Source organism: Trachemys scripta, chromosome 10, assembly GCF_013100865.1.
Source record: "Trachemys scripta elegans isolate TJP31775 chromosome 10, CAS_Tse_1.0, whole genome shotgun sequence".
In the NCBI taxonomy this organism is placed as follows: Eukaryota; Metazoa; Chordata; order Testudines; family Emydidae; genus Trachemys; species Trachemys scripta.
Window position 1 is genome coordinate 65,598,772 of NC_048307.1, and position 26,111 is coordinate 65,624,882.

General features: G+C 41.5%; 1 protein-coding gene across 2 annotated transcripts in view; it reads right to left on the reverse strand.

Annotated features, from left to right (window-relative positions):
- Nucleotides 1-26,111, reverse strand: part of FBN1 (fibrillin 1) — a 213,841-nt gene that overhangs the window by 96,389 nt on the left and 91,341 nt on the right. For both annotated transcript variants that reach the window (XM_034783356.1, XM_034783357.1), the window contains exons 11-18: nucleotides 21,663-21,830; nucleotides 19,233-19,373; nucleotides 18,131-18,250; nucleotides 12,901-13,026; nucleotides 10,422-10,544; nucleotides 4,671-4,793; nucleotides 2,409-2,561; nucleotides 159-212 (exon numbers count right to left, since the gene is read on the reverse strand). In XM_034783356.1, the coding sequence (XP_034639247.1) occupies nucleotides 159-212; nucleotides 2,409-2,561; nucleotides 4,671-4,793; nucleotides 10,422-10,544; nucleotides 12,901-13,026; nucleotides 18,131-18,250; nucleotides 19,233-19,373; nucleotides 21,663-21,830 (1,008 nt within the window). The remainder of the gene's footprint in view (nucleotides 1-158; nucleotides 213-2,408; nucleotides 2,562-4,670; nucleotides 4,794-10,421; nucleotides 10,545-12,900; nucleotides 13,027-18,130; nucleotides 18,251-19,232; nucleotides 19,374-21,662; nucleotides 21,831-26,111) is intronic.

A 26,111-nucleotide genomic window follows, 5' to 3' on the forward strand; every position in this document is an offset into this window, starting at 1 on the left:
GCGTTCCAGGGGTTTAAACCTAGGCTTATTTCTTTGAACATGCTGCAAACCATTCAGAGACCATTCCTCTCACTACTTCCCTACAATGTACAGTAACTCATCACATTGACTCTTTTACCCTGGTCTAAATTTCAAGTGATACTGTTATGTGCTCTTACCTCTTCCTTCTAAATCCAGGCCTGGTCCGCTGCTGCATAGAGCCTGGTACTCAGCTGAAAAATATTAAAAATAGATGTTTCTTTTGTTTCGTTTTACCTAACTGTTTGCAAGGTTGTCTACAAGCAGATTTATTATCCCATTGCAACAAAGCATCTTGCCATCACTCTAAAAATGTCATTACCATCACCTGGCTCTAAACCTCATCGCCTTTAGGCTATTTTAACAAAAATACACACAGTGCACATGCAAATTAGCCACACGTGTGTATTTTGTGACAAATCCAGGCAAAATGATATGTGCCTAACTGTAAGGTGGACAAGCGGGAAAGTTTTCAGGCACTCACAGGAACTCATTTTTACAAGGAGTCTCATAAGTTTCTGTGCATGCCTAAATTCTTCTGATGAACTCACAATGCTCAGACAGCATTGCACAGCCATAACCAGACTAAATATCACTACAAGATACAAGTCAGCACCTTCAACCACATATGTATTTTGCTAACTGCCCAGATAATTACATTGCTGTTAATTTAGGTAATAGCTATCCCTATATACCTAGTGGTCGGTCTCTGTCTCTCTCTCTTTTCAGTACTGCCACATGCAAAGTGTCTTCCACTGTCATTATAACGAGCCATTTAATTTGTGTACCAAAGACCTATGTTTAACAGATGCTCTAACTCATGAAAACTGCCAATAACTTGGATCGAGTGTTTGCTCCCTGATCCCAAAGAAATTGAAACAAAGATATGCTGGGTTAAAGATCTTGCAAAGGGACTCTGCTGAACTCCTTGTTCTGGCAAAACTCCCATGTCAAGATTAGGCCTGAAGTAATCTTACACACAGAAATTTAAAATAGATTGCTTTCACTGCCTTGAATCACATAACCACTTTCACATACGATGAAAAGAATCTAATACACATTGGAGTCAGCACGTGGCTACATTTAGAACAGGGGTAGGATACATTTAGAACAGGGCTGTAAGGTTAGTGTGGGAGGAGTTTCTGAGCAACAAGAGACAAACTTCTTCCTTTGAGGAAGTTCTTCAGTTCCTGAAACAATAACTTATTTCTGAAAAATTCTCTCCTCCCTTCTGCCTTGAAAGCTGAACATGTCCTATATTTTACCCTTCATGAGTTGGCATCTTTAACAATAGAAGAGGAGGGCAAAAGAGCCCAGAAGAAATAACTTCCACATGTGTAAATGTTCTGTTAAATTAATTCAAATATAAAACAGAAGTCAATGGCATTGAGCCCTACATTTTCAAAACATTTTAACTGTACTGTGCAATAAGAAGGGAGCCCTGGTATCAACAGGCGCTGATGGAAAGGCTCTTTCCTGCTCTGATAACATTCCGGTGTTTTGTTGCTATTCTAACTAACGTAGCTTATTGTCAAATGGTGAACAGCAAGGTCTCTTTGAAGAGCACACATCAACTAAACTAGGCTAATTTGTTCCAATTGGTTACATCTCCCTGTCCCTTTACATAAGGTTGCCAATTAAAACTAAGATCAAAAAAATCTTGAACTATCTTCACCTACAAAGTAGATACCAGATTATCTTGAGATCCTTCTGCGCTGCCCATATTATGGCACATTTCGCTTGACTACAATAACTTTCTAGCAGCAGTGCCTGCACAGGGAAAATGACCAGGATTGCAAGCTTGCCAGAGTGTAGTTATGGTCCAAAGAAGTGAACGGTATTGTTTTCGGGAGTTTCAGGTGAGAGGCTCAAGTATCCTTAACTGGCTCCCCTTTTTGCATCCACAATTGGAAGACATGTTTTTGACTGATCCCACAGTTATTTGTGGACACAATTTAGGTCATTTAGATATCCAGACACTTGAATGGAAGGTGCAATTAACTATTCAGACACCCTCAATTACCTAAAATGTGCCTACAAATAATTCTGAGGTCAAAACTGTGTCCAGTTATTCACGTTGACAACAATGGAGGCCGTTGCTTGAAAATCTGGCATAATGCTTGCAGTGATCATGGGCCAGATTCTTGGTGTTCATTTATGCCTCTTAAAAAATATTCACCCCTTTACTCTTCATACATGCACGGTAGCAGACGTTCCAAGACACAGCGATGTGTGTGTCATGCACCTAAGGTTACACTTCTCCAGATTTGGAATTTATGAATGACAGGATCAATGTATGTGACTTTTACTGTCAGAATTGAGACCTTTGTAAAAATTAATTATCAATGAAAAGTTTAGGTCAAATTTCGTACTTCTTAAACATACTGTACCTGAATTTTGAGCAGGACATGGCTGACAAGGTTCTCCAAAGGCATAGTCAGTGCTGGCACAACAACATTCCGATTTAGTAACAGCGCCAAATAATGGTTTAACACATTGACCTCTCTTGTATTCACCATAGCATGTGCTTCGCATATGTGTATCTAAATGAGAAACATAATCCATCAGGGATCTAGCATAGCCACAAGAATAATGCCATAAATCAAAATATATTCAGTCACACCTTTAGAACCAGATTTCAAACACTGTGAAATAGCTGTCAAATATAATTTTTACTAATCATTTTCTCAGTAGATCTCACTCAAATAGAACCTCTCTCATCACTTAGCACTCAACTCAGTGCAAAGAATTCTGCTTCCTCACACTGTAAGCCTGACAGGGGTTGAAAATCCTGAGGAAAATCAATTCTCCATAGCTACTGCATGCTAAATTAAGCTTACTGAGTTGAGCCCTTATAGAGATAGCCTATCAAAAAAATCAGCTTTTGAAAACTGAACAATTTGGCCAGGTTATTAAACAGAGATAATTTTACATTACTCTGGGACCTTTCATCTCAAAATATTTATTAATGAAATCTTGCAACTTCCATGTGAAGAATGTATATGGGCAGGTATATCTGTATTATAATTATCATTATTTAATGGCATGGTCATTGCAATTTTAAACTGGCAACCACTGTAGTAATATAAATATAAATATTGAATATAGGGTGGCTTCAAGACCTAACAGTAATCTTGGGAGTCAGTCATGTGATAGGGGCATTAACTTTTCATAACATTGACCCACGTCAGGATTCCAGAAATGAAGATTAGCACATACCAACACTCTGAGGTGTCACGTCATTTTTGAAGGAAAAAAATACATAAACAATGTTATTTTTGAATATTCGACTTTATTCGCAGATTTTGAGGGTGGATTTCACTTTACATCAAATTGTTTTCCTTCTGTTTCTATCCAAATGTATTATTTGTTCCTGATTCATACAGGCCCAAACATATGTGCTGGAATTAGGGGTGCTCCTGCACCCCCTGACTTGAAGTGGTTTCCATTATATACAAGGTTTACAGTTTGGTTCAGTGGCTCTCAGCACCTCCACTATACGCGTTGTTCCAGCACCGTTGGGCCCAAATTCATCACTTGTGAAACACCAGGGATTAAGCCCAGCGAGTTTGTATTTTGAGCAATAGAAGGATCAGGACAGAAATGCTGAGCTAAGCAACTCCATTCTGCAGCCTAACTTCCAAATGGCCCACAAGCTATTTCCAAAACAAAGTGAGAATCTGCAGCCACACTGCAGCCACTTCATTGTTTTTCCTTAGAGACACAGAATATACACAAAAGCAAAAACATGGACGCTTGTGTTTTAAATTGATAACTTGTAGGTCAAAAAAAGGGCTAGACATTTGGAAGTTCGCATAATTTGTAGGAGTAAACAAAAAAACAGGGGTAAGCAGATGGGACATAGGACCTCTGGCCCTGATCCTTGAAACACTAACAAACAAGAAGTTAACTAAGCTACTCCTGTGCATAAAGTTAAGCATTTCTGTGTTTGCAGGAGTGGGGCCTATAGATGGTCATGATTTTTTTTTTTTTTCAAATCTACGAGACTACAAATTATTTTAAAATGGGTGGCAATTTTTCTTGAGTATGCAAAGAGAAAGATCTCTAGACACTGGAAAAGTTCTCATGTTCCACTTTAAAAAAAATGATATGTTAACATAGAAGAAATTTACTTCATGGGAAAATTTTATCTATAATGTTAATGACAAAACTAAAGAATATCATCAAGAATAACATTTATTTATAATGTTAATGACAAAACTAAAGACTATCCCAGAGAATATTGGGAGAATTTCTCTCTTGTCTAAAGGAAAGCAGTGATGTGCTAATGGGAGGTACTTGTTCTTATGTACTGTTTTATGCATCTGTTTTAAAACAGAGTGGCCAGATTTTCAGCTGATGTAAATTGATATTGTTCCATTGACTTTAATAGAGTTATGCTGATTTACATCAGCTAAGAAGCTTGCCTGAGAAATTTTTCGAAAAGGAAAGAAAGGAAAAAGAAAATAGAGAAAAGTGAACAATTATAGTGAGCCTCACAAATAAAGACATTCATTAGTTTGGGAGCACCTACCAATCCAGTGTCATGTGGTAGGTGCTATGAGCTAACCCATGGTGTGTCTGTCCATCATTGCAATTTTAATGCTTTAACTTAGTTAATTGTGACTTGTCTTACAATGAGTTTGTCTTACCAACACACACACGTCCATCTAGTCCCACTACAAGACCTGGGAAGCAGTCACATCTGAAAGAGCCATCAGTGTTCACACAGCGTCCGTTCATGCATATTCCAGCTGTCTCACACTCATCAATGTCTGTTAAAGAACAGAATAAACTTTATTAGAAATTAAATTAAATGATTTTCAATGCCTGGCTGAAACTTGCATTTGCAAGGCTTATTTTCAATGTATTCAATAAAAACAAACAAACAAACATCACTTCACCAAATGAAATATTAGTGCAATTTTTTTATTAAAAATAAAAAACCCTCCAACATTAGCTCATTCTATGAAGCAGAGAGAGCAAAATTCAGGGGAAAAAGAATCCTGCTCTCCGTGGACTTTCCTCCAGTGAAAAGAGCTATATTTTCCTAATATGTTCCCAAGAGATGCATAATCCAAAATAGGGGTCACTCATGCAAAAACATAATTGGAGGAAGAAGGAAACCATGACTGTTAAGACAAAGGACTTGTGTAGTGTTTAACAGGGCATTCCCTTTCTGTGTTACCATTTAGTTTGTGCTGTAAGAAATCAGGCCAGATAGCAAATTGAAGCTTTGACCCCAATGACTAGTCTTTCACAGGGCCCCCAAAGAATTTTCTTCTTCCTGCTGTGGGTTCAGTTTTTGGGAGCACTTCTTAATGTTAAGCGTCCAAGCCCAGCCCACACATCATGTCCCCGTGGTGATCTGCATGACAATTGGGTTTTTATATCAGATGCTTGTTACAGCCCTTCACATACACTTTTTAATGGGAAAATTACACACCAGCCTCGTAAGGAATTTTTTAATGAACTGAACCCTGAACAACTGTTAAATACAAGCTATCATCTTTGTCCAACAATAGCCACATGGAACAATAAGTCCTGTAGCACTGAAAACACAAGGTTAAAACTATTTAACATTTGAGTTGGGATGTCAAATTAGTCAAACATTTTAATAGACTGCATATCCTGCTAACAGAGATAGCATTTTCTTGACACAGGGAACATGCTATTTTTCTACAATTAGGGATTACAGAGGGAATGTTTTAAAATATTGTTTGGAAGCATGTATAATACTTACAAAATAATCACTTTAGAACAACTCTCCTTTATATATACACAATGGATGATGATTTCCTTTTTTTTCTTAAAAGTGCAAATTGAGAGTGAAACACCTCTATGTTTTACTTGGGTTGTGTTGTTTGGCACAAAACATAGCTTGTATGAGCCAGGATTCCTTGTTCAAAATATATTTTTAAATAGAAGTTATATTTGAGTACATGGGCTAAATTCATTTCATTTAGCTTGCAAGCTTTTGTTCTGTTTCAAACAGACAGATAAATCATGAATTCCTTCCCTACTTTACACTCAGTCCTTACTCAGACAACACTCTCACAGAGTTTTGTTGGAGTAAAAGCTGAGACAGAACTTCAGGAGTTGGCCCACGGTGTGTATCAGTGGAGACTATTCTTGACAAGACGACAAGCAAATCCTTTTAGCAGGTATACACGTTCTATGAAACATCAACTTAAACTTCTGCTAATGTTTATTTTTAGGGGTTCTTTAAAAGAAAGAACTGAACAAGCACAAATGTGTATATTTTTCCTTTGTCATTTTAGTGGGCTTTTTAAAATGTTTTATAACTTCATAAAAATAAAGACTGGAATATAAAACACATTTTCTTTCCGTACAATTCAACGCACTTTACACAGACAGGTAAGCATTATCACCACCTTTTTAAAGATCAGGAAACTGAGGCACAGAGAAGTAAAGTGATCTGCCCCAAAAAAATCACACACATCAGGTGAAATGCTAGCTCCACTGAAATCAGTGGCAAAAGTCCTATTGACTTCAACATGGCCAGGATTTCACCCATTAAGTATATTGCAGAACCAGAAATAAAACCCAAATTCCGGCTCTGACTGGACTATGCAGCCTCCTTCCGTGAAAGGATGTCATTCTGACAACCCCAACAACTGTGAGCTTTCCCCCACTGACTTTGCTAGCATGTCTCAACCTTGTTCTGAAGAAACTATCTACAGGATTCACTTTCCATGTCTAATCCGTCTTTGTCCTTTCCACTTAGATTGCCAATTAGTGCCAACTGTGAAGGGCCTTTTGGATGTGCAAGCTAGTTCCCTAAATTCTGAGCTGAAAACAACTCATTTCACAGACCACTAAACAACCACTTTCAGTCCTGCTTACCAGGGCAGGATTTGTGATCTGAAGGTGAAACAATTTATTAAACGTATAAAACAGGAACAATGCACCCAACATGCAAAATATTAGATAAGGGAACTGTCATGGTAAATAAGTTTAATGTCCCTTGTATTACAGGGAATACTCACAACTATGGTGTAACATTCCTTTCGGGTACATTATTTCATTAAAGCCTGAGTGAAATTTTTCAGACAGCCAAGTACATGCCCCTATTCATACTTAAATGCCAGTTTTATGGAACTAAGGGTCAATTTCAGTATCCTAACGAGGGGTTAGGAAAGTGTTTTTCCGGCACCCATGTTTCAAAACTCAGCTTTCAGTGCATCAAATCAGATCCTTATAAGAGTGGGATGGTGTATATTGCAGATCTTATATTCCTTTGTATTTGATCCGCTAACAAGTTTGGCTAAACACCTGTCAATTTCACACCAATACTGTAGCCAGTTTGCTGCATAACTGTCAGTTTCTGTGCACACATACCTAACTTCCATGTGTAATGATAGTAACTGCATGTGCAAATTAGAGGCCAGATTCTCGGTTATTGTAAACTGAGGTATCACCGTTGACTTCAACAGAGATTTACCAGAAGAGAATCTGGCTCTAGGATTGCAATTACATGTGTTTGTGTAGGTGCATGCAGTGCAAAAATCTGGCACTCAAAGCTTACTTACTGAAAATACTACTTTTTAGTCAGAAAGAAACCATTTACTCTGTAATGGTGTATACAAAGAGGAGTGAATGAGGATGCAATAAAATCCACAGGGAAAGTCATGAAACATAGTTGTTGTTTTTTTTAAACACACGTAACTGTTAATGTGATGACAGAAGTTGAATAGGGAATTATGTTAATTTTAGCCACAAAGTATTTCTGGGAGCTAATAAGTGTTATTTCAGGAAGGTCTGTGGTTGGAGGTGGGGAGGAGGGATAGTTGAGGTGAATATAAAGTTGAAAGCAAAGTGAAAATGGATTTTGACCAAATAACAATCTCACCTTTCCTGGCTATTTATGTGCTCATTCTTAGAGCCCAAGGCTTACTATGAGTGTTGAAAGGTAATGGGGGAAACCCGCTATTTTATTGCAAAATGTGTTCCAGCTTTCAGCAGGAATCATTTGAGTTGCCTGCAATTTTGGATAATTTTCAAACCTTTTCCCTTTGATGCACAGAACTAACATTTCTCTGGGCCCAGGAATACCTTTTTGTCTGGATCCTCACTGCTGTTTGGCCCTCAGGCACACAAATGAAGTTGGGGAAGCAGAGAATCACAGGTTCATTTTTTAAGACCATGAGTCAATTTATCTACTGAACTTTTGATCTATGTCATTTCCTTGCAGAAATAAATTTTAAAAACATTAAGATGGTTATGCCGAAAGTGAAAGTCAATGGGGGCTTTTGGGATAAGTCCCTGTGAGGGGCTCAGGTTGCTGGTGGCACCACATGACAAACTTTGTGCCAGTGACACTGGTGTTCTGCTGCAGATGCTGCCAGGGACCTTATGCCATCGCAACCTTCCACCCACCTAGTGTATGAGCCCACATTCCATTGCCATTCTGCACCCTCATCAGCTGAAACATTGGCAGTGCTTCCCATCACTCTAGGATGACGGCGGATGCAGATAGAGTGTTACTGGCCACATCTGCTTTCAGAGATGAAGGAATAGTATTGCTGGTGGCTGCCAACATTACTAGTGATGGCAGCTGTGTGTCCACAACAAATAGAGAGCAGCCTGGAGCCGGCCCTGCTAGTGGCATCAGCTTGGCATGCAAGTGCTTGGGGTGGTCACTCCAGAGAGGGGCGGCAGGTCCTGCTATTCGGCGGCAATTCGGCGGACGGTCCCTCACTCCCGCTTGGAGCGAAGGACCTCCCGCCAAATTGGCGCCGCAGATCACGATCGCGGCTTTTTTTTCTTTTTTGGCTGCTTGGGGCAGCCAAAACCCTGGAGCCGGCCCTGGCCACTAGACCGCGGTGCTGAGGCAAGGACAACTATCACTGGGCTTTAAGTTTCAGTTAGTGTCTTGCCCATGTTTGTATTTCCTCTTGCTGCCCATTCAGACCCTGACACAGAAAAAGACGAGTTCTTAGTCCTCTACTTCTCAGTTGCATCCTTATCACCCTTCCCTCTGCCGCCCTAACACACAAAGAGGCTGAGTGATCATTCTCAAAAAACAAAACAAAACTGAACCAAAAAAAAAAAAAATGCATTGCTGTACATCTGTGTAAGTTACAGTTGGCCCAGCCAGTGACTAAGCTCCAAGGCTGAGGAGACAGTTGGGCAGAGGCAGAGGTGTGTGTGTTTGTGTCTGAGGGGGGAGTTACATGTTTGCTTGAGAAATTAGTGGAGAGTTGTTTCTTCTATGACCATCTTGAACAGCCATATGGGCTCTACAAGAATAAGCTGCTCTCTGGCACGAAACATGCAACTCTCATCCAGTTTCCTGAATTTTGGATAGATCTGCCTTGCAGCTTCAGTAGGAGAGGTGTCAAATTATTATTGTATTAGCTTTTCAGAGCTCTACGAGATCTGTTGAACCTGATCTGGGTCCAAGTTCTCAGACGAGGTGTGGTTCCAATCCAGACTTTAAGACATGGATTCACATTCATTCGTCTTTTGTACTAACGATTGTTTAAAAAACAGTATTAACTGAAATCAAAACCATGATTTTTATTACTGCTCTTCAGGAAAAAAAAAAAAAAAGTGTACTCCAATGAGCTGAGTTTTTTTTAAACTTACCCTAGGGTATTGTTGACTTGATCCCCAGAGCTAAAAGATTTATAATTTAAAAAAAGAAAAACTAAGTGACTTGGCTGAGTGTTTGTTTATTCCTTGCTTCAACTTCTGCTTTGTGACTATAAAAATTGTTGAAATATGAGATTTATACACAGAAAACTTCCAGTTCCTTAAGGGACAGGATGGAAACTAGGATGACATAGTGAGCAAATAGAATGTTACATTGTTGTCCAGTGAGGGTGAGGCTGAATTATCATAGCAAAGGGGAAAGATTAAGCTGCTGTGGTGCTCTCATCTAGGTCTCCACCAATCAAGGTGCTGAGCCCTGCTGGGAGGTGCTGTACAGGGTGGGAAGCACAAAGGCAGGAGGGTGAGAAAGACCCAAGGAGGGCAGAGAGTCAAGATGTCTGGATGGCCAAGGAGAGAGGAACAGGAAGAGACAAGAAAAGGGAAAGTATGTGGGCGCCAAGCTGCAGAAGATGTTATAGGTAAAGACTAGAAGTGTCATTGGGTCAAATCCTTCAGTCTTTGCTCAGGCAACATTTCCCCACTGATTATTTAGGAGAGTTGCTAACACTATGGAGAGGAGAAATTGCCTTGGTCCATGACAGATCTTTCCAACTGATTAAAGAACTTATTTGATGGAAACTTGCTGAATCCTTCTTGGTCTCAAGGGTCAGTGTGGGGTGGAAGAGTAGGAAGAAATTCAGTGATTCTTTAAGCTGTCACAGAGATATGAATCACATGCCCTCTGAAAGCACTAATTTATTGTAATCACTATTGTAAACACTCACCATTGCAATAACGTCCATCAGATGCTAACTGGAAACCAGGTTTACAAATGCACTTAAAGCTTCCGTCTTCATTGATACACATCCCATTAAGGCACATGTTCCTTATGCTACATTCATCCATATCTGAAATTGCACACAATGGATACAAATGTTCACACTGATGAAATAGTAAGAACTTCTGTTAACTACCTCCTCAACATTATGAGCCAAATGAGCCAAACCAAACTCTCATGTGGCTGTGTGAATCTATGGCAAATATCAACAGGTGATGGAACCAAAATCCGTTGTGGAGGATTACTCATATTTATAGCAATGAATCATTTGTAGATGAAGAAATAGGTTTGAAATCACTGAAAAGCACAAAAAAGACATTTAGGACTCTGGAAATATTTGAAACTGCCACCTGTTTTTTTAAATGGAGACCTTAAACCTCCCTTGGTGAAGAGGAAGTAGGGTTTTCAGATATGCGAGAACTTGACTATAGGCAACCTCCAGGCTAAAAAGTAATCACAATTTTTCTTTTGTTATTAAGATAAGACTACCTACAGGTGGGTGGAGGAGAAGATTGTGTTAGAAGTGAAAACTTCTCTAACCCCCATTAGTCCCAGATTTGTGTTACGTAGATTCCCTATGATGTTGCTCAAACCTGCACAGGAAAATGCAACGGGGCTCTCTTCAGATGCTAACATTCTGATCATCAGCTTCCATTTAAAATGAAAGTATCACTTCACTTTCTTTAGGTGACAAGTTGCCTATTACAATACTTGCTGACTAACCCTTGAACTGTACAAGCCCAGGGTATCCTCTGTGACCTAGCTGTATGGCATAAAAGATACTTTGCTATTGTCTGAGAAATATCTAGATTGTAATATGAAGAAAAAACATTTTAATTGACATTTATTTTCAATATTTCAAAACAAGCAATCTGTTGGTTAATACTGACACACAAGTTATAAATATAATAGACAAATTCTCCACAACTCTTACATATAGTAAAGTATTAATTTGGATATTAAAAGATAGATAAATTGGGTCAATTCGTTGCTGTCCTGCACCTTCTGCAATCATTCACATCAATGCAAAGTGAGTGCAAAATGCTCTCTCGTATCTTGATAACATTTTATACTCGCTCTGCATTTATTCTGCACTGGTATAAATGAGTGTGCAAGGTGCAAGACAGCAATGAACTGGGCCCATTAAATCTATCAAAGATCAGGACTAGTCATCAGTCTAATCTAAAAGGCTACACTTATAATCATATATATGCAGCACAATTCCCATTGTCTTTTATGAGAACTGGATGTGTACACCCCCGAGAGCAAACTTTGACCCATTACAGTGCAGCAGATGCAATGATTTTAGAAGTTGATGCAATACACAATACTCAGATACATTCTGGCAACATGCTTAATGGAATGACAAATGTTTTATCAGATTGTCATATTTAGTGCTCTGGTTCTTATTAGCACATGGAATTTAGTGGGAAAGGAAGAAGTCAGGCCTTGGGTAACAATGGATTTTCATTTATATTTAAATGACGTAGTTACATATTTGATGTTTAAAAAGAAGTCTATAGTGTTAAATTAAACCTAAAGGGAGCAGGACATATACATCCCTAAAATGTCTGTCTCTACCAAGGATTAACAAAATCACTACTAACATAAAATCACTGGATCATAATGACATTACAATATATTCAGAATCATGCTATTTTCCTTAATTTTGCAGCTGTCTTGGATAGAAATTATACTCCTAGACATAGCGTGGTTTCTTTTTACTTACAGGCTAAGTCTGACCAAAATTATTTATGATTTTTTAAAAAATTGTGTATCTATCCCAACCAGGAATTTTGGCATTAAGTCTTTGAGCTGAATCACTGAGATAATATTCTGCCAAAAACATTTCTAAGAACAGTGCTTGAAATTCTTTTAACGTACGAATAGATCATTGGGAACTCTCCCAAGGACCTTGGGAAGCATGATAAAGAACATTCTTCATTTTTTTTCACTATAGGTCTATGAGGTAGGAACACAGTTAAGTTCACATTTTCAAATTTTGAAACAACTAGTTTTTTTCCAGGTTGGACCAAACTAAATCCACATAAAGCACATTGCTAGTCGCCCAATAAGGTCCCACTAAAGCATGCTGTTAATCTCACAATAAGATCATGCAGCATGTGACTTATTCTCCCCTCTAAAACATACCACTCCCATCAAAGGAACTCTACATTTTGTGATAGTGGTATGTACTATTTCTTTTGCTGGACAGACATCCTGTTGCCGATTGCCAAGCCACGGCTCCAGAACTGGCTGCAAAGGATGGTTTACTTGCCCTCCCAGACACAGGAAAAGGTATTTAGAAATTTGATTCCCAGCTCCTTCTCTCCCTCCACCCCAAAGACTTTTTATTATTTTTTAAAGTGAGTAATCTCTTGGAATTGTAATTACCGATGGGAAATAACTTCAGAAAAAACTCTTACCTTCACAGTTTTTTCCATCGACTGCCACATGAAAGCCAGCATTGCAAACACAGTGAAAACTGCCATCTGTGTTTATGCACCGTCCATTATTACAGATCCGGCCATTCTGTAAACATTCATCGATATCTGAAAGCCAAGCAAAAAACCAAAACTATAAGTGTGATTTCTTTTCCAGTTTTTCGACTCTATGTAAAAATTACCTTTGCCTGGAAAAGTTTGATTTGCATAACTGACCATTAAGAAGGTAGAAAGAGTATCAAATGATCAGTTTGAAAGAAATTTAAATTTATAGTAGGAACGGAGTCTTAGTTCAGAAAACACTAGAGTGTAACTTACTAAAATAGGGTTCAGGCTCCTTCTAATTGTTTCTATGTGGATTTCTGCATTTCAGTTCCTTACAAAAAGGGTTTTCATTAAAATCTAAACTTACTAAAAGTGAAAGGTTAAATAAAACCAAAGGCTTTTTGTCCTTTGGTGCTGCTGTATGAAATAGGAATATAGTGGGAAATTTTGAGACTTTCCCACCCCCAAAATGTGTTTTCTGCTCATTTTTATATTTAAAACATCAGATCCTCATTTCCCTCTCTCTGCTGGAGGCCCTTGGCAAGATCTTGGAGGACCTGCCTAGTGATACCACACAAGGCTGGCAACTCTCCCTCTCTCCCAAATGAGGGGGGAGGAGATGCTGAGACAGACTGTCTAGACATTTTTTAGATTGCTCAGTGTTCTTCATCAAGGGCTGGATCATCTCCCAGAGATTCTTACACTCAGGGGACTCTGTGCACAAAGATCTCAACCAGCTCGTGCAGATGCCTTCTCCACTACCCAGTCAGTCTCCATTTCCCCAGACATGCTGCAGATGCCCCTCAATAGGTGTTCAGGACCAAAAGGGCTCTGCTAGGGTTTGGGGATGAGCAGAGAACAGACTGCACTCCAGACTCATGTCCCTTGCTAACTATGTTGGTATCTGAGGCAGAATTAATGGTGCTTAAAATCCACAGTTCCCTTCCATGGCAACCTATCTTCACTGAGCACCTGTAGAGGGAACCCGGTCAACGGTTGGGCTGCCAAGGAATGGCGGTACCAGCAGAGGTAAGAATCATCACATGGACAGTTTCTGCCTCAGCAGATCCCATTCCCCATGATTCCTTGGGAAGCCTCCCCTCAGAGTGACAGGGGTGATGGACAGGAAATGAGGCAAGTGGAATTTTCCTGCCCCTTGGGCCCCTTCCTTCAGCCTCCTGGTACAAAGTTGAGTGTGGGGCTTGGTCTCAGTTAATTATAATGGCAGGTTCTTAAGGATCTTCACTTTTATTTACCTACTGCTATCTGACTCGTGGTGAAGAAAATAATCTTTGCAGTTTTGTTGTTCCCTATAAGCAGATGGCGGGCAGTAGACCCAACACTATGTTTTGTTCCATTTGTAGTTTTTAATTATAACATGGTTGTTGATTTTTCTTTTCAGAACTATTAGCAACCACAAAGCTGCCTTTCACCTGAAGGGGCCGTGCATGTTCTTTAACTTCTAACCTTTCCATGCATGACCCATCTTCTCTTTGTCTTTGAAAGTTTACAGCATAACAACATGATGAAGTTAGAAAACCAGTTTTTGGCTCTCTGACTCCAGATACACATGCCTCTTACGGTTAATCCTGGTAACATTTCTTATAGTTTTTCAATGCTATTTTACTTGCCTCCTTATGTCACTAAATTAAGTTCTCTAGGTTTTAATCACTAATCACAGAGCTGTTAACTTTATTCAGGAAAATCTCTTTACTGGGCCCAAGTTTGAGATCCTCACTGATTTTTACTCAGAGTTTACTCAGTCAAACTCCCACTGAAGTTCTTGGGAATGTGACTGAGTAATAGTTGAGTAAGTACTGTGGGATCTGGCATGCTATGTTTAATAATTACATCAGTGGGACTCTTGTCATAATTTAAGGCAACTGCACCTGTGTCCCAAATCTATGGTTTCACAAGGGCACCCACTCTAGGCTTCAGGTTCCCCTGGCTGTCCCCTCTTCTGAGTGGAGACATGCACCTCACTCCCTTCTTACCAGGGTAGTTCCAGGCCGCACAGCCCCTGACAATACTGTCATATCCAAGCAAGCAACTCTACCTAAGCAAGCCTGTTTACTTTCTCTTTGGAGACTAACAATAGACTAATTGTCCACCATTATAAGCACAGTACTTCCTATGCACGCCTATTGTATTCTTATGGTAAAAGAACTACAGAGAAAACAACAGAATAATCAATATGCATGCTAATAAGCCTACCAGAGATCAGCCCAATCCTAAAATGGGCTCTAGCAGAAGAAGTCCTTCAAATCCCACCAAGGGGTTTCCTGTGGTTTCAAGTTCATCACAGCCTCAGCTCAGAACAAGCACAAAGTCTTATGGGGCCCTCTGTAGGCCCAGTCCTTCTAAGGATTGGGGCCCTCTGTGCACCAGGGGTCCTGTCCATTTGCTGGATCAGGAAGAAGCCTGGAGCCTGTTTAAAACCAGACTATTTAATCAAAAAATCCTTTCTTTGTGTGTTGGTCCCTGGAGAATCCAGTTTGAATTAGATGCAAACTTCTCCAAAGGGCTGATAACCAGAGGAATTACATTAGCACATCTTAAGTTACATAAAACCCCACAACACAAACAATTGCATGTTTAATACAAGATACCCAAAGGCACTGAATCTAATTCAATCATATTTATCTTCATTCCATAAGGTTTGGGCAGGATATTATCGTATCTGTCACAGATTCATTCCATGGTACCTCAGAACCAGGAATCTATCAATGTCCTGTAATTACTTAGGACTTTTCAGAAAGGGCTGCACCTGCAAAGGCGTACACGCAACTGTACAAACTCACATATGTAGGTGCAGGCTGAACAGGCACTTGCACATGCAGTTGTCCGCTGTAAGCGTAAATGCTGTTTTTTCAGACACTCTGGCAAGCACACTTCTGAATAACTGTTCCTTAAAGTCCTTCGTCTAGATGTGGCCCTGCCTGTTTCAGCATATTTTAAAACTGCAGCTAGACAAGCAGAGCTGTGATGAATTGCAAAGGGCCTGTTAAGTGACCACACATTAACTGCAATGGCCACCAGGCTTTAGACATTTATGTGTTTAATGATTCACAGCCAATCAAATTAAAGCAGTTTAACAAACATGACTCATGACTAAATTCATCCCCTGAAGTCCAACTTCACCATTGCTTCACTAACCGATTGACTGAGCGACATAATGTGATTGTCTCACACTATTGGCATGGCTGTTTGGCAGACACTTAGGTCAGATATTCCTATAAATGCACATCATTGGCACTTTTTCTGCATGCCCGACTGTTCTGCAGACAGCCATTTGTACTGCTGCTGTCCTTTTGAGTCAGAAAGGGAAATCCCACACCAGTGCTGATGGCTTTCTTTTCAAGCTTTCTGGCAATGAGGCACGTGGGCACGAGCCTCACTGCTAGGACTGCTTGCAGATGTTTTCTCTGGGCTTTGTTTTTTAATTCTTTGCTTCTGTCTCTGATCCCCTAATCCCACTGCGATTTCTGAATTTTGCTTTCTTTTGAGTGTCCGATAATATATCTTTAACCAAGCATAAGAGCCCTGACTTACTTCTTCTTGAGGCTCCTATGTGTAATCGTGTTAAGAGTATCCAATTCTGACCTCATTAGGTGCTAAGGTTCACCCATGCCGTATATAATAAATTGCTGGTTTAGGCACCACTGCTTTTGGTGATTATCTTCACTTCTTCATTTGGTCTTTCCTATTGCAGAATGTAGAGTACACTAAGAGCTGGTCTACACTGAAAAGTTACACTGCACAGCTACATCTTTTCAGGGGCATGAAAAATCCACACCCCTGAGAGACACAGTTAAGCTGAGCTAACCCCCCGGTGTAGATAGTCCTAGGGTGACAGAAGCTGTAGGAAAAATTCTTCCATTGGCCTAGCTACTGCCTCTTGGGGAGGTGGACAACCTACAGTGGTGGGAGAATCCATCCTGTCGCTCTGTTAAGTGTCTACATTGAAGCACTACAGTGGCACATTTGCAGCTGTGCCATTGTAGCGTTTTTAGTTTAGACATAGCCTACCTCCCCAATTTTCGTCAGCAACCGGTCTTTGCTTAGCCATGTATGGGGTTAAGAGACAGGAGAATGGACACCCAATCCTGGCCTCCCAGAAAGGAATACAATAGTTCACCCTAAAAACAGTCACTGCAGCCTTAGGTTCTGTAATGACTGCTCACAATCCCCTTCTGGGTTTAATTATTGAGTCTGTTCGTAGGGATTCCACCTCTTGGAAGTCTAATCCTACTGTAGTAGCAAAAGGGCTGGAGGGGTGGCAAGGATCCCAGCCAGTCACCTTTTGGAGCAGAACTGCACTTTACGTGAATTCACTTGTGTCTCCTTGTAACGTCATTCAACCTGGTCACTAAATGTACTCTATTGGTTTGTTGAAGAATCAGTTCACAGGACTCTTGTGAAAATGAAGTTGATGAGGCAGATTCTTATCCCAGGTAATAATTTTAGATTAATATAAAGAAAAAAAGGCTTCCACTTCATGAGAACTTTTCAGTAGGCATTAAAAGCTACTCGTTGAAGACTGAGGAGAATTTGAGACCTTCCCATTTTTCTTTTTGGTTTCGGTCATCTCCATTGCCGCACTCAACTTCAGAGTGGGTGTATGGCTAGGGAATCCTCTTCTCTGTACAAAGAGGGAAATATGATGAAGGCAAATCTGGGTCTTGAGCATTAAAACTCACCCTATTTTATCTGCAAGGCTCTCTTCCTCTAATATATCCCAAGCATGCCCTCAAAGAGTAGTCAAATGCTCTCTCAGTAGACGTGTCTCATTATCAGTTAACTAGCAAGGGAACAGATCCACCTTTAAAGCCAAATTCACATCCCATCACTGACCAGGAATGTCTGAGAATGGTGAAAAAAGAATCTTGCATCTCAGAGGTAGTGCTGCCAGATAGATTCCTCCCAAGCCCAAATGTCTTTTCATAGTCCTGGCCTCCTCTGAGAGTTAGTACTTTGCGCTACCAACTCAACCATCAGGTAAGTTTGGGTCAGCCTTTTTGAAAGAATATTTTTTACTCAAGCATTTAATTTATTTTTAAAAGTTCTTATTAAATGCATATGTTTAATTTTGCTTAAGAACAATAAATATTTTCCCTCCTTAGTGTGCATACAGGAGTACATCTGGGTATATAATACTGTACTTCACCTCGACACTCTGTCCTAGTTAGTGTGCTCTGAAATCCAGCACGACACTGGCATATGTAGGATCCTTGGTTATTTATACAGTCTCCACTAATACAAGGATTCTTCTCACATTCATCAACATCTGTAAAATACAGACAGTATATTTTTAGTAAGACATTGCTTGGCAGGTATTCAGACCTGAGGGCTATTTTATTAGTTTATTTTACATGAGCAAAACATATTTTTTTTTATAAACTCTATTATGCAATACTCAAACATTAGGAATATTTTTTCTCATCAATGTAATTCTATGTTACGTAGCATTTCATATTCAAAAAGTTCTAGGCAGGTACTGGATACTATCAAACAATATTTCCCAGATAAATGTTATAGCTTCAAATAAACTGAGCAAGCCTCAATGTAAATTTCTGCATTTACATTTTAAAAGTATTTGGACTAACCTCTAGAATTGCACGTTCTAAATCAGGTTGCTAGTCATAGACAAATGCAAAAGGGCTCGTGTAAACACACTGTTATATATGTGGTTATTAGTAGCAGATATATTAAATCTATACTTTCTGTTATTTACAATAACCTTCACTTTACAGTGAGCTAAAGCTTCCCTTATTCATTGCTTATTTGGGTAAAATAAAAAAATAGATAGTAATTGAAGTCACTAGGCATTTTGCTTTAGTAAGGACTACAAGATCTGACCCTATTTTTATAAATGTTACTTTAATCTGTGACTGTAAATTGCACATTTAAGCTGCAGGCAACTCTTTAAACTGATTACGTTTTAAGCACAATCAACCACATTATATTTCTAAAAAAAAATGTGCTTAATTTTGCATACTTAAAATAATTAGAACTTAATTTATCACAAGGTTTATTTGTTTTTACATGCAATACGCTAGAGGTAAAACTATTATAAATATGCGTTTACATTTGAAATCAAATTAAGTGTTACAGCCATTATAAACATGGAGCCTGCCTTTGCTTTTTTGTTTGTTTGTTGTTTTGTTTTAATAAGAAATGAATGAAGGTCTTTATATCATATGGGACAGGAAAACAGTTTAATACAATTATCACTGTCTGATTTACAGAGCATAAGGAAAATCCCATACCAATGCACTCCCCTCTGACATCCAGCTGGAATCCTTTGTTGCACTCGCAGCGGTAGCTCCCAGGAGTTGGAATACAGCGCCCATTAAGACAGAGATGTCTGAATAGCTGGCAATAGTCAGTGAAATTAACTGGCAAGACCACTGAAATGAAAGAGTTACAAAAGTAGATTAATAGGTTATAATAATGATTTTCTGTAATACACAACTCATACAGTGCTCTCCATTAAAAGTTAACATTTACCTTCCATCACGACATAGATTAGAGAAGAACTTGGATAACACTAAGTGTGGGAAAGCAGCGCTATGTCCCAGACAGCATTGTTTGAGAATGGCTGGTAAATGTTGACTTTCTGATGGTGACATCTATAATTCTGCTTTCCCATCTTGTAGGACACAACATTTAGGGCTAAACCCACCCATACATACACAGATGCATAAGGAGTAAAGTAGGTATGTGGTATTATATAGGGATTATAAAAAGTCAGCATTAGCCAACAGCTGTGACACAGTAGCACAGTACCTCAAATATCTCCATTTTTATAGCTAGGAAGTGGACAGAAACTCAGAAGATTACTGTGGTAACTATGTGGTATCAGTTGGCAAGTGCTTACTGTGGGCTGCATTGGCATTTTGCAAACCAGCCTGAATAAGGGACAGGATAGGGAATGAATTGACACTCTGAAAGTCCGAGTTCTTTTCCTGCTTCCTCCTTGCACCAGACACACCTAAACCTTCCCCTAGCCTTTTCCTTGGCACAGTTTACTTCTCTCTCCACATTGGCTCACTTGCACAGGCCAGTGCACTGAATGAGTACGTGAGGCATGGTGAATTGGAGCTTTGGTTCCACCTTCTCCCCACACCTGTCTGCCCAATCCCCTCACCTAAGGAACGGCGGAAGTAGCAGCCTGGCAGCAGCAGCTGCTCTCCCCCATGCAAGTGTGAGGGACAGCAATTTCCTGCCCTATCCTTGGGAGACCTTGCTGCATTCAATTTAAGTATCTTTGGGGTTCATTGTATCAATGTACTGCCACAGGCTGAGATTTTACGAAACCTCTCAAGGGTGGGGGGGGGAGAGGATGTGACAGATGTGAGACCTAGAGATTCAATGAACTTTATTGAACAATGTGCCTTATGAGAATGGATGTTTGGAACAAAACATGTTAAAAGCAACAGAGAGTCCTGTGGCACCTTTAAGACTAACAGATGTATTGGAACATTAGCTTACGTTGGTGAATGCCCACTTCGTCAGATGCAAGTGGGTATTCACCCATGTAAGCTTATGCTCCAATACATCTGTTAGTCTTAAAGGTGCCACAGAACTCTCTGTTGCTTTTTACAGATCCAGACTAACACGGCTACCCCTCTGATACTTGAAAACATGTTAAGTGGTTTTCCTGGTGAATATCTAGAGGAAGGTGAATGCTAATTCCCTACCTCCAGTTATGCAAAATCCCAACCTGGGGAGTGGTCCACTGTCTGCTGATCACCTGCTGGATGAGGCCAAGATCAAAGTCCCAAACTGTATAAAGGAAGGACTGAACTATTCGTGGCTGTTCTGATTCTGAAAGTGAGATGGTTATGAACTTGTAACCACAGGGAAATCCCAGTTGTGTGTTTTGAGGGACCGACACCTACCAGAGCCTGAGGTTGGAGTCGGGGTGACCTGTAGTAAGCTTTATAGCATGTGTGTAGGTTCTTTTACTGTTTTTAATGTTTTCTCTGTAATGCTTTCAATCTTAAGAATAAATATACTTGCTTATAAAAAGCTGGGTGCTAACTTATAGCTGGGCAATGACACTGTTCATAACTTCTAGAGAGAAAGCAAAAAGCAAATGCTGGCTTGCTAGGCAGTCTGGCTTGCTGGGGATATCACAGTGTAGACAGGGAACTGTGTAGCTTGGAAAAAACCCTGGTCAGGAGGGAGAGAGATGCAGGTCTCTGCCCAAGAGAGGTGATGGCTGAGGAGCCAGGATCCTAAAGTCGGTGCCAGGCCATAGAGGGGGAATACAGGTGCTGGTGCCCTGAACTGTGACAGCAAGGACTTGCAAAATGAATAACCTGCACAGCAGAGTGAGGGAGCTCATTATACTCCTTACTCCCCTGCGCAGGCATGCAGTTGGGTTCAAGACCGAGCCTTAAAAATGACAACCAGCACAGCACATAGGCCACAGTATATATAACGTAGAAGTAAAGATGGTATCTAATTAAGAGGGGACAGTGTTACAGAGAATGCAAGTTACCACAAGGGGCCTGGTTACAGGGAAAACAGGACATGGTTACTCTGAAACCCAGTCAATGCACATGCAACCACCCAAAGCAAGCACAAGACAGCAGCAATAGGAGTGAGTACACTGCTCCTCAGAAATTCAAATTTTTAATATGATAAAGACCCAGTATCCTGCAGGGAAAGGGCTAATATTTAATTCTTACCAGCAAGTGTTGGTCGAGGCCGAGGTGGTATCTCAGGAATCGGAGGATATCTTTCAGGAGGATATCTTTCAGGAGGATATCCATTATGATGGCCTGGAAGAGGGCCTGGAGGAAGAGGAGGTCTCGGAGGCGCTGGCTCAGCTACTACGCATAACTTGCGATACTCCTCTGAAACATGAATACACAGCACTTCAGTCTGGTGACAGTAAACATGAAATACCCTCCTGGAGACCAAGTGAACTTATTTCGTAACAGAGGACCTCATTCTGTGAATCCGCAAAAAAAAGAACAGGAGTACTTGTGGCACCTTAGAGACTAACAAATTTATTAGAGCATAAGCTTTCGTGGACTACAGACCACTTCTTCGGATGCATATGAATCGTCCTTCCAGTGCCAAGTAGAATTTAGTACACAGTTCATCAGAACACTGCCACGAGGGGGCATCAAGGAACCAATCCTATTCTATTTATTTAGTCCCTTTCAGGCAAAACCTCTGACGAACTCAATGGGCATAAGAACTTTTGGATCGGGTCCCAAATTAACTACCATCCTGAAGTCCTTAAAATTTTGGCCTGTCCTGCAGACTGACTTCCACAGAAAAACACTGAGTTTCTGAGAAAAAAGAAAAGAAAAGAAAAGAAAAGAACCTTCTTTCCTGTATGTCAAGTGAAATGTTAAGGCTCCAGGTTTGTATTTTTGTCTCTCATTAGCATCTCAAGTTGTAAATCCCTTTATTAGCCCAGAATAAGAAGAGTGAACTTGAAGGCTACATAACTTGCATTAACAAAACCTATAATATGTAAAGTGATTTTACAAATATTTTCAAGATATAATATGCTGGTACACAAGGCCGGTGCAAGGATATTTTGTGCCCTAGGCGAAACTTCCACCTTGCCCCTCCCCCACCCCCCAACCTCCAAAAAGTAGTAAACTTAGCATTATAAACAGCCTGTCAGAACGGGTAAGGGCTTTGTAATGTTTCTTTTTTACCTTTAAGGCATTTCATTTGTTTGCCATTGCCTCTGATGGTGTCCCATTCAAAGTCTTACTATTGTGCAAAGCTAAATAATTCAGTCTTGCATTGCATCACCAGCCAGGTTAGGCAGGGTGACAAATCCCCCTTGTCCCAAAGGGCCATTATCCCCTGGTGACTAATTTCTACTCCAAGTCTATAAAGCAGACTTTTAAGGTAAATACGTTATTCCTTCAATATTACCCATGCACACATCTCACAAAGATTCTCACTCTTGACAAGTTACCAGCCTTGTGTAGATCCCTTCCAGGTTCCTCTTTGTGGGTAAGTGCCCTGTGTGGGGTGCAGTGAGTTTGTCAGGCCTGCGGTGACAGCTGTTTGTGAAGATCAGGGGGCCCTTTACCAAGGGGTGCTGGTGTCACAGTGAGCTCAGGGAGGCTGACAGTATGGGGCAGGGTGCTGAGGCTGGTGGGGCAGGTAACACTCACTGGGCTGGGGGGCAGGCGGTGCCGGGATGGGGAAGGGGCAGGTACCTGTCAGTCTCCAGTGCTTGGGCCGTGCCAGCAGCCTCTTCACCTCGGAGTCTCCCCTGCTTGCCCGGGGGCCGCTCCTCCTCTCAAGCTCCCCGGCCGCTGCCACCACAGCCACCCGGGAGGACGCGGGCGTGGGGTGCCACCGCAGAGGAGATGCAAGGGGTTGGGCTCAGCTGGGGCCCCGCACCTGCTGGCTGAGAGCAGCAGGAAACAGGTGCCGCTAGGGGGGAGCCGGGCGGCCCAAGCCCAGGGTGGTGGCAGCCTCCACCGTAGCAGGGGCAGGCGGGGAGTGTAGCCCGCCATGGTGCAGGAGAGGCCACGCTGCTGCTTCCTGCCTACAGCCGTCCTTCTCCTACGCCGGGGAGCCGCAGAACCCGAGCATGGTGAGGGGAGAGCCGGGGGGGGCACGCCTGCCCGGGCTGTGGCCCGGCAACCCCCCTGGGGGCTCCTGCAGCAGATGCATGCGGACAGCAGCCCCTGTGCGCCCCTTGGTTCCCCCCTCACTGCGCTCGGGCTCTGCGGCTTCCAGGAGTGTGAGCCACCACCGCCGCTGCCCCTCTTGGAGCAGGCTCAAGGCCCTGCGCCCCGGCGGGAGCTGCAGAGCCCGAGCACGGCAAGGGAAGAGCTAGGGGGCGCACGGAGACCGCCGCCTGCATGCATCTGCCGCAGCCAGCAGGAGCCCCCCGGGGGGGGGCACCAGGCCGCAGCCTGGGCATGAGGGGCGGGGGGCATGGCTACTCCCCGCTAGCGGCGCCGCCACCTTTGCAGGGCTGCTGCCCCCACCTGTGTCGCGCTGGCTCCTCCATGGCTGGGGCTCGCCGCCCCCGCAAGCCGACGCTCTGGCTCTCCGGTGCCTCCGGAAGGCGGCTCCTCCCTGCTGAGCCAAGGCACTGCTTTTTGGCGCCCCCAATCACTTGGCGCCCTAGGCGACCGCCTAGTTCGCCTAGTGGTTGCACCGGCCCTGCTAGTACAACTGATGATCACAAGGCCACATCTTCAACTGACCTTTCAATAAAGTCCACAAAACATGTATATACAAATAGTCATTAGTGTGCGCAAATCTGAAGGCTTTGGGGGCAATAATGAAGGGGTTCCGTGAAAATGATTCTAAGAGATAAATTAATTCCTAAAAAAATAAAGTCATATGTATGTACAAAACACTTAATGAATTATAACCTGTTCCTAAGGACACTGCCAGGAAAGTTAGACTGGATGCTTTAGTTTTCAATCCGATTGTGTAACAGCTTATATGATGTTCAATATGTTAGAGTAGATTTGTTAAATATGATAGTAACCTAAGATTCTCTTTTCCCTGTCATGATCCACTGCATTTGTTTTGCTACTCTTGGACAAGCAGACGTGACTAGAGAGAGTGTTAGTATTGGCTCATAGTATTTTTAAAATGTATCACAGTTAGCAGGAATCTAGTTATGTGAGACTACCAATGATAGAAAAGCTGTATGTAAGTAATTACACCAGCTTCTGAGAGAGGAAATACTGTATTTTAAAGTCTGGTGGTTTATCAGCAAAGTAGCTGAGTGTAACACATTACTGGAGCAGCCCCTCTCCACTAGAACAAATCACAGCACCCCTATTAGCAATCTAGCCAATAGAGCCAAGAGACAATACTAGGAAGTGTTTTGGTGAGATGTGGACGTAGTAGGCTGAACACTTTAGATACCAATTTAAAAGTATTTATAATTTTAATGGTGAATCATGCCCTTTGGTATAAACAATTATTGCTGTGGTATGCAACAGAATACAGTGCAAGCCTTTTTTATTGGAACTCTAATCTCCATGTATAATTGCCAGCAATAAACAGCCTATTTTATAGTAACAGCTGCAAGAGGGTCTGCTGCCCACATTGAAAAAGTAACTGCCTGGTTATGCACCCAGTGCTCTACTTTGTATTACATTAAATTTCCATATCCAAGTTGGAGAGACTTGGCCTCACCAATGTCATTCACTGACAGCCCTAAAATTCCTAGATTTGGGCTCATTCTTAGGACACCAGTGAGAAACCAGTTTAGAAACCAGTGAGCCTGTAATACTATTGGTGATCGTGCTGTGTGTGCCCGTGTGCGTGTGTGTATCTAGCCTCTCTCACCGGAGGATTTGAAAACAGTTTAGAAAGGAAAGTATAAATTACTAATTCCATTTTAGGTTAGGTCTACATTATGGCTTCATGTACAGTACAGATACTTCACGAGCCCTGACGTGTATAAATAGCTGTGAAGAAGGTGAGACACCGCTTAGGCGAGTAGAGTAGAGACATCCTAGGATCTTAGGGTATGTACCCTGCATGGCTCTCTACACACGACATGCTACATGCTTCCCACATCCATATTGCTGGCTTTAGTGTCCCAAAGCCTCCCCCATGCCAGAGCCTTTCCCCTCCACAGTGAAAGACTGACAGTGGGGAAAGGCTCTGGCATGGCACAGGTAACGAGGAAAGGCTCCTGGAGAATTTCTCTGCTGCCTCTCCCATCAGAGCCTTTCACTGCCATGTGCAGCTACACACCGCAGTGTGGATGCTGCCTATTTTTCACTGTGGCATTTAGCTACACTGTACTCCACATGCAGTTACTCTGTCTTTAAGGCCTTTTCTGGTAAGAGAAGCACAGAGAAGTTAAAAAACTTGCCCAAGACAGCATGAGCTCTCAGACTTAGCACAGGTTTGGGAGTCAGGAAGTCGTAAGTTCTCAATTCTGCTTTGCCATTGACTTACTATGTGGTCTTAGGCAAATCACTTTTCTGCTTCCGTTTCTTCAGCTGTTAAATGGAAATAATCAGGAGTTGTGTAAGGGAAAGCTGGGAGGGTGTTTAAAGCAGAGGGGAGCTCCCACTCCTCCCACCTGTCTTGGGAAAAAGCACTCTCCTACAGCTCCCCATCCTATTTTAACCTACTTTAGCCAGGGGACAATACTTGCTTAGTACTAGTCT